Raw genomic sequence first — 9,642 nt, forward strand, 5'->3', positions numbered from 1 at the left:
AGCTGGCAACTTGGAGAAGTTCCTCATAGGGTTGACGTGGCCTATCCCGAGGGACGACACGACCACCACGTGGCATGATCTGGTGAGTCCAGCATTTTCGGAATCCATGTTTTCTGGTAACTGACGTTGATTCCTGAAGCTAATGCCAAAAATGGAAGTGGTAGAGTAGGATGATCAATTTGCTTAAAAGTGCGTATGTGAGGGAAGACTCGCAGATTTAATAAGAGCCAATGCTTTTAATATATTTGCATTGGGAGATTTAATGATAATAATAGTCTTAATTAACCATTTGTAACTCCAGAAATGAACGAAGTGATGAGAGCAGGGCGTAACGCTTGTAAGATATTTGCATTTATAAGCTAGATTTAATAAGAAGCGAAAGAAGGCAAATAATTTGAGAAAACAGACTCTCACTTCATTCAAGCTGGGATGCCATTTATGTTCTTTTATTCAATAACTTAAAAGCATATTGAGAACATATATTCAAATCATTTAGTAACAATGAAGCTGTAGAGCTCTGACATCATTTGTCACGACCCAAATTTTCTGCAGTAGCCCCTCTCTCTCTCTCTCTCCCGGCGTGCTGCCAGTTTTCCAATTCTCCCCCTTTTCCTTTTTTTTTTTTTAACAACAAAGGCTTCCTACCACCAGCCCATATCTAAGCCCAATCCATTTCATATCTTTTTTTTTTTTTTTTAAGACATCACCCACTTAAGCCCAAAACCAAAAACCCAACTCCATTATTTTTTTTTTTTTTTTCTTTTACAACTCATTACCTTAAACGGCCAATATTCAAAGCCCAATGAATATTTTTATTTTATTTCTTTTATTTTCTTTATTCTAATTGTTTTATTTGATTTCCAATTCATTATTTTTTTCATTTTTTTAACACACAATTTATTTATTAACACCAATCTAAAACTAATTTTTCTCAATTTTATTATTCATTAATTTAATTTAATTTTTCTTAATTAATTCTAATTATTTTTTAAAAAAAAAAATTCGAAAAATTTCAATTTCTAAAATCCTAAGAAATTTTCTACCCTAAGGCTGACATGGCATAAAATTTCAACTCGTTTAATTGACCGACACAATAAAACGAAATTCACCAATCCGAAATTGACACGTGTTCTCCAAACACTTTTCTTTTTTGACTTTTCAACCATCACACAAAATAAGACTTTTCAAACTAAAAATGCTAACGTGATATAAAATACCCGGTCATTACATCCTACCCCCCCTCCCCCCCCTAAAGGAAATTTCGTCCCGAAATTTAAACTAGCTTACCTTAAAATTCGTAGAAGAGTTGCGGATAGTGTCGTCTTATTTCTTCCTCAGGTTCCCAAGTAGCTTCTTCTATCCCATGGTGTTGCCACCACACTTTGACTGCAGGAATCACCTTGTTCCTGAACCTATGCTCTCCAACTTCTAGAATTCATAAAGGTTCCTCCATATAAGAAGTATCTTCACTAATCTGAACATCTTGCAAGTCCACTACCCAAGTTGGATCTGGAGTACACTTCCTTAGCATCGACACATGGAAAACATCATGCACAAGGGACAACTGTTGAGGCAAAATTAACTTGTATGCCACTGGGCCAACTCTCTTATCAATCTGAAATGGTCCCACAAACCTAGGGGCTAACTTCCCTTTCTTCCCAAATTGAAATGTACCTCCTCGATGGGACACTTTTACAAACACCCAATCCCCTTCCTCAAACTCCAAGGGCCTTCTCCTTTTGTCTGCATAACTTTCTATCTATCTTGGGCAGTCTTAAGTTTTTCCTTGATGAGTTGTATCTTCTCTATAGTCTCTTGGACAATCTCAGGTCCCAACAAACGACTCTCACCCATCTCTATCCAATACAAGGGCGATCTACAAGGTCTCCCATAGAGTGCTTCATAAGGTGTCATGCCAATACTAGATTGGTAATTATTGTTATAAGCAAACTCTGCCAAAGGTAAGTAATCTGCCCAATTTCCACCAAAATCCAAAACACAAGCCCTTAACATGTCTTCTAAGATCTGGATCACTCTCTCTGATTGACCATCTGTCTGAGGGTGAAAAGCGGTGCTACAATTCAGTTGGGTGCCCAAAGCCCTTTGTAAACTCTGCCAAAATTGAGAAGTAAACTTAGGGTCCCTGTCAGACACTATAGATACAGGTATCCCATGCAATCTCACAATCTCCTGTATATACAACTTAGCTAAAGAGTTCATGGAATCAGTAGTTTTCATGGCTAGAAAATGAGCTGACTTAGTAAGACGATCCACAATCACCCAAACTCCATTTTTCTTGCTTCTAGTTCTTGGCAACCCTATCACAAAGTCCATAGTGATATTATCCCACTTCCACTCAGGTATAGGTAAAGGTTGCAACAACCCTGCAGGCCTCTGGTGTTCAGCCTTCACTTGCTGACATATCTGACAATTAGCTACAAACTGAGCAATATCTCTCTTCATCCCACTCCACCAAAACTGTCTCTTTAAGTCTTGATACATCTTGGTATTCCCTGGGTGGATGGTATACTTCACCCTATGAGCATCTGCTAGAAGTTCATTTCTCAACTCCACATCTTTTGGCACACACAATCTCCCTTTGAACCTCACACTCCCATCTTCATATATAAACCAATTTTCATCTATTTCACTTGCTACCAACTGGGCTTTAACCTTTTCTAAAAACTTATCATGAACTTAGGCCTCCACTATTCTCTGGATAACCATTGGTCTAGCTGATATACTGTACAAGCATGGACCATGCCCTTCTTGACTAAGACATAGCTCAAAGTCCTCAATAACTGCATGCATCTCAAACTCTCTCAACTCCAAGCTAGACAATTGGCCAAAACTCTTCCTACTCAAGGCATCTACTACAACATTCGCCTTTCCTGGATGATAATGAAGAGCAAAATCGTAATCTTCCAATGTCTCCATCCATCTCCTTTGCCTAGAGTTCAGATCCTTTTGAGTGAAAATGTATTTCAAACTCTTGTGATCAGAGTATACCTCAAACTTCTCTCCATACAAATAGTGTCTCCAAGTCTTAAGGGCAAACACCACTGCTGCAAGCTCCAAATCATGTGTTGGATAATTCCGCTCATGCTGCTTTAATTGTCTTGAGGCATAAGCTACCACCTTGCCTTGCTGCATTAGCACACACCCTAGCCCCACTGTGGAAGCATCACAATAAATTATAAACAACTCTCCACTAATAGGGGCAGTTAACATTGGAGCAGTGGTCAATTTCTGTTTCAACTCCTAGAAAGCATTCTCACACTCCTCATTTCAATCAAACTTCACCCCTTTTCTAGTCAACCGAGTCATTGGTGCTGCAATTTTGGAGAAGTCTTCCACAAACCTCTTATAATATCCAGCCAACCCCAAGAAACTTCTAACCTCAAATACATTAGTAGGCCTTTGCCACTCCTGTACAGCTTCCACCTTGGAATGGTCTACTGCTATTCCTGCCTCATAAACCACATGGCCTAAGAAATTCACTTCAGTAAGCCAAAACTCACTTTTGTCCAACTTCCCATACAACTGATGCCTTCTCAAAGTTTTAAGGGTGGTCACCAAATGCTGCTTATGCTCCTCCAAACTCCTGGAGTAGATCAAGATGTCATCCACAAACACAATCACAAACTGATCCAAGTAAGCACGAAATACTCTGTTCATTAAATCCATGAAAGCAGCGGGGACATTAGTTAACCCAAAAGGCATGATTAAGAACTCATAATGCCCAAATCTCGTTCTAAAAGTGGTTTTAGGAACATCTTCTTCCTTAACCCTCAATTGATGATACCCAGTTCTCAAGTCAATCTTACTAAAATACTTTGCACCCTTCAACTGATCAAACAAGTCATCTATCCTTGGAAGAGGATACTTGTTCTTCACAGTAACTCTATTCAACTTCCTATAGTCAATACATAACCTTAGTGTGCCATCATTCTTCTTCACAAACAACACTGGGGCTCCCCATGGCGACGTACTCGAATGAATAAAACATTTACCCAACAATTCATCCAACTGAGTTTTCAATTCCTTCAACTCAAGAGGGGCCATCCTACAAGGGGATATTGAAATAGGATCAGTTCCTGGGTATACTTCAATAGAGAAATCAAACTCTCTATGCGGTGGTAAACCTGGTAACTCATCTGGGAATACATCCTGAAACTTCCTCACTACTAGAATTTCTGTAATGTCCTTCTGGGCTTTCTCCTTACCACGAAGGCAAGTTAGGAAATTTATTGATCCCTTCCTCAACACATACTGATAACACGGATCGGACTGCGAAAAAGGCAAATTAACACACTTTCCTCCAACAAAGCAAACCTCAAATCCCTCTGGTAGACAAAATATTATCCTACGGCGATGACAATCAATAATCGCTCTATACACTGTCAACCAATCTATTCCCAAGATAACATCATACCCAGTCATATCCAAAATCCTCAAATCCACATTTAGTGTTCTATCTGCCAAGGTAATAACACACCCCTTGCATATTCTATCAACTCTAGAATTCGTACCCTTAGGGGACTCAATAAGTAACAAATTCTCTACCTTTTCCGATTTCAACCCCAATGCATTAGCACAAGATGCAGAAATGAAAGAATGAGTTGCACCAGTATCAAACAAAACACGCACCCAAGTACTATATACCAAAATCATACCTTCCACCAAGAGAACGTCCTCCTCTGACTCTGTTGGGGTCAAGGCAAAAACTCTTCCTGTTGTCTGTTTTCCTCTACCTCTAGTATTCGACCCTTGAGAAGAACGGGTCTGACCACTCATAGTAGTTGTCCTGGTTCCCTGCGCTGCTGGGAGTAATTGTGGCATCTGGTAGTAAGGCAACTGAAACTGAAGGGGCTGGAAAGACAATATTGGTTGCTGCTGAGAACTTCCCTGAGACTGAGGTCGAGCCTGCTGTACACCTTGCAATGGGCAAGCCCTCCATAAGTGGTCTCCCGCTCCACAACCATAACATATTCTGTTAGCAGCTACCCTCTAAGCACTTTGCTCACCTCCTGCATAGAATGAGGAATGCCTCTCAGACTGCTGAGTCCTCTGTCTCTGCTGCGGGCCCTAAGATCTCCCTTGGGAACTTTCCCCCATTCTTTGTTTCCCTTTTCTATCCCCCCTTTGCTCCCGAATTTGGTTGGCCTCCTCAATATCCTGCTCCACCAACAAGGCCCTCTTAACCAACTCAGAATAGTCCCTTATTGCTAGTGGGACTAATCTATTCCTAATAGCAGGCCTCAACCCCTACTGGAACCTCTTAGCCTTTTCTCCTTCCTCACTGATCATCCCCAAAGCAAAACGAGACAACTCTGAGAAACGTGACTCATACTCCAACACCGACATGGTTCCTTGGATGAGGTGCTCAAACTCCATCCTCTTGGCATGCTTAGCCACTTCCCCAAAATACTTGCCTAGGAAGATTCTCTCAAATTCCTCCCAGGTCATAACCTCAGTGTCATACACCCTTTTCATTGATTCCCACCAGAAATCAGCTTTATCAACAAGCATATATGCTGCCAGACCTACCCTTCTTTCCTCAGGTATGTCCAGTCCCACTAGAATTCTTCTCATCCTCCTCAACCAATGCTCAGCTGCTTCAACACTGGGCTCTCCATTAAAAGATGGAGGCTGCATCACCATGAACCTCTTCATTGCTTCCATTTGGCTCATTGTTGGCCTTTCAGTGCGGCTCTTCCTATGTGAGTGGCCTGAATCCTCATGGCCCTAGTTACCTCCTAATCTTCTGGAACCCTGGCCTCTCATCAATTCAACAGTTTCTCTCAACTCTCTTCTTACTTCTCGGAGTTCTTCTCTTATCGTCTCCAACTCCTCATTCCTCTCTGATCTTCCTCCTCTAGTCCTTCCCGCCATTTCAAATTTAACAAACCCTAATTCAACCACATTACCAAGGTGAGCAAAAACAAATTTCACATGTACCCACTTAGCAACTTCAACAATTATCAAAACTTTCACTTTCATATAATCACAATACGTAATTTAATTAATCATCAACTCGCCAATTAACACATACAAAAATCATAACATTACAATACACACAAACACTCACAAACATTGACCCCAAGTTATTGTCGCAACCTTGGCTCTGATACCACGCTGTCACGACCCAAATTTTCTGCAGTAGCCCCTCTCTCTCTCTCCCCGCGTGCTGCCAGTTTTCCAATTCTTCCCATTTTCCTTTTTTTTTTTTTTTAACAACAAAGGCTTCCTACCACCAGCCCATATCTAAGCCCAATCCATTTCATATATATATATATATATATATTTTTTTAAGACATCACCCACTTAAGCCCAAAACCAAAAGCCCAACTCCATTATTATTATTTTTGTTTTCTTTTACAACCAATTACCTTAAACGGCCAATATTCAAAGCCCAATGAATATTTTTATTTTATTTCTTTTATTTTATTTTCTTTTTTTATTCTAATTGTTTTATTTGATTTCCAATTCATTTTTTTTTTCATTTTTTTAACACACAATTTATTTATTAACACCAATCTAAAACTAATTTTTCTCAATTTTATTATTCATCAATTTAATTTAATTTTTCTTAATTAATTCTAATTATTATTTTTTTAAATTTTCCGAAAATTTTCAATTTCTAAAATCCTAAGAAATTTTCTACCCTAAGACTGACATGACATAAAATAACTGACCGACACAATAAAACGAAATTCACTAATCCGAAATTGACACGTGTTCTCCAAACACTTTTCTTTTTTGACTTTTCAACCATCACACAAAATAAGACTTTTAAAACTAAAAATGCTAACGTCGTTACATCATTTCATTGATTTTGAAATTATTATCACTCTGAAATCTGCTTAATGGCTGGGGAGTTGCGTAATTTCGCTAATAAAAGCATTGATGTTGGATTCGGAGGATTCACCTCTCCCAGTTGCTTGTCGACAAATCTCCTGAAGTTTTCTTGCTCTTCTCTTCATTTCCTTCACCTCAATCCTTTCCGAGTCCATAAACCTTTTCACAATCCCGACAGTTTCTTCTCTCGTCACCAAAGTTTCAGCTCCGGCCGGCTGATTTCTCTTCACCCTCCACCCAGTCTTCCAATCCTCCACAATTGCCTTACTGTTTGAAACTTGATCAAGTCCTACGGGAAAAGTGAGGAAATGAAGCCCAGAAAAAAGGCCTTCGACGGTGGAGTTCCATCCACAATGGGTCCAGAATCCCCCTATAGAAGAATGTGAGAGCACCTCCAATTGATTACACCAAGGCACCACCAATCCCGTCTCCCCACACACCTCTCTCAGCCGTGAAGTTGCCCCACGTGCCACCCAGAAGAACCGAACACAGCTGTCGCGCAACCCAGCTGCAATTTCATCCATCTGGGCACTCGAGACTGAAGCAACACTTCCAAAGGAGATGTACAAGACGGAGCAACAAGGTTGGGAGTCCAACCACCGGAAGTAGTGGAGGTCATCCGCAGCAGTAGCTACGGAGGACCTGTCTCCGAGTTTGAAATAAGGTATTAAAGGACCGATGGGATAGATGGGGAACGAGAATATTGATTTTAGAGTGTCGATGACTTGAGCTTCCAGTTCATAGACGGAAGCCAGCACAAGATACTGAGCTTTGGGCACCCATGAAAGTACTTCTCTTGTTCGAGGCAAGATTGGGTTTTTATGGTGGAGTAATGCCGGAAAATCTGCTATGCGCGTTGGAGAAAGTCCAGGGATATAGTCCACACGTTCATCTCCCCTTTCTATCATAATGCCACAACAGAAAAATATATATGTGTATCAGCCATAAGAGCCGTGATTCTTTTGTATTCTTGTCTTCGTTATTTACAGAATTTTCAACTTTGACTGAAAGAATCGAAAATATATATATGTATCAGCCATAAGAGTCGTGATTCTTTTGTATTCTTGTCTTCTTTATCTCCAGAATTTTCAACTTTGACTGAAAGAATGGCTTACGATTTCTTACTTTAAAATGATCAGATTCATGACATCTACTTTCAAAGACGGAGCAAAAGGACGAAGAAAGACACAAATGAATGCGCTTCAACTCACTAGTGGTACAGCTAGAAAGGCATATTATCTTTTCATAAAAAAAAAATACACCTAGATTATTATTTATTACTAAATAGTTACGCACCTGATATATCGATGGGATGATGCCCGTTCTGCAAAAGGAGATCGAAATGGTGGAACATGGAAAACACGGACGCCGCCATCGTCCAGAACGAAACCACCGGAATGTTCCTGCGATTCCCAATGCGAACCGGCCAGAACAAAAAGGTGTCAGCTACTATGGTGGTTACCGGTAGCTCAAACCCATCGAGGAGCCGCTCAAACGGACCTTCCATCTTCGTCAACACTGCTTCGATGAACCCGGGTATGTCGTCGGCGCGAACTCGCTCGGACGGGATCACGTTGGGAATCGTGCCGAATCGGATGCGAGGTGGGTTATTGTCGGAGCCGATGAAGCCGAGCCACTCCTCTGTGACGACGAAGGTGATAAGTACGTCGTCTCGTCTTGAAACTAGCAGCTCGCAGAAGTTCATCATGGGGTTGACGTGGCCCCTTCCCGGGAATGGCACGGCCACCACGTGGCATGATCTGGACCGTTCAGTGTTGTCGGAATCCATTCCGACGCCTAAGAGGAAAGGAGTGGGAGGATAGGGTTGCGACTCTCTCTTTGGTACTGATCAATTTGCAAAAGAGGGCTATAAAATGGAGAATCCACAAAAATTGCCCCACCAGTTCCACAATTCAACCTTCACCTTGTGACTCTCACGTGTCAAGTGGTTAAACCTTTCATTTTCATTAATTAAAATTAGAGTATATAGAAAATCTTTCTTTTGACTAAAACAAAAGGTAAAATTAACTGTTTGCCCTTCTACTACCCTTATATATTATTATATATCTTATTATTATTATAATAATAATATGTTACCTAAATTATAGGTTTACTGCGACATTGGGCAACCGAATGAAAACCAATCAATCTAAATCTAACCTCTAACATGAGATAGTCAAGTCATTCACATTTCTCTAAACTCATATTGAATTCAAATCGATCATATTAAACTGGGTTTATTGAATTCATCAAATTATATAATTTAACATCTATCTATAATTTTTTATATATATTTATAAGAAAATTTAAATAATAAATAAGATAAAATTTAAGATAACAAAAAAAAAAAAAAAAAAATTATATGTATTTCTAAAATAATGAAAAAGTATATGATATTGTTATAAAATATGATAATTTATCTGATTATAAGAACTTATAGATGATCATCCATATTGATGTATATCTCTTTATGACTCACTATAAAAGGGATATAACTCTAATGAAAATTCATTATATTCTCTTCCTACATTTTAATTTTTCTCTCTGTATTTTATTATCTCTTTCTTACTCTTTTTTTTCACTTTATTTTATAACACGTTATGGACACAAATAGTCTTTACAAAAGAAATAGAAAGATTTTTCTTTATTAAGAGAAATAGAAAGACGTTCTTCTCTTCAAAGAAATAGAAAGACTTTTCTCTCTTCTTTCTCACAAAAGATATATGATAAACTTATATCATGATTTTCAACTTTATTACCCTTTAACTCTATTTTCATTTA

The 9,642-nt window shown here is 39.2% G+C and overlaps 1 protein-coding gene across 1 annotated transcript; it reads right to left on the reverse strand.

Annotated features, from left to right (window-relative positions):
- Positions 1–454: 454 nt before the first annotated feature.
- On the reverse strand, positions 455–8,691 carry LOC117915754 (UDP-glycosyltransferase 87A1-like). The gene is made up of 3 exons (XM_034831433.1): positions 8,158–8,691; positions 6,829–7,762; positions 455–527 (listed from the first exon to the last, which is right to left on the reverse strand). The coding sequence occupies exons 1-2, from the start codon at positions 8,648–8,650 to the stop codon at positions 6,867–6,869; spliced, it is 1,389 nt and encodes a 462-aa protein (XP_034687324.1). The 5' UTR covers positions 8,651–8,691; the 3' UTR covers positions 455–527; positions 6,829–6,866.
- Between the last annotated feature and the right edge of the window lie 951 nt (positions 8,692–9,642).

This window comes from Vitis riparia, chromosome 6, assembly GCF_004353265.1.
Source record: "Vitis riparia cultivar Riparia Gloire de Montpellier isolate 1030 chromosome 6, EGFV_Vit.rip_1.0, whole genome shotgun sequence".
In the NCBI taxonomy this organism is placed as follows: domain Eukaryota; kingdom Viridiplantae; phylum Streptophyta; class Magnoliopsida; order Vitales; family Vitaceae; genus Vitis; species Vitis riparia.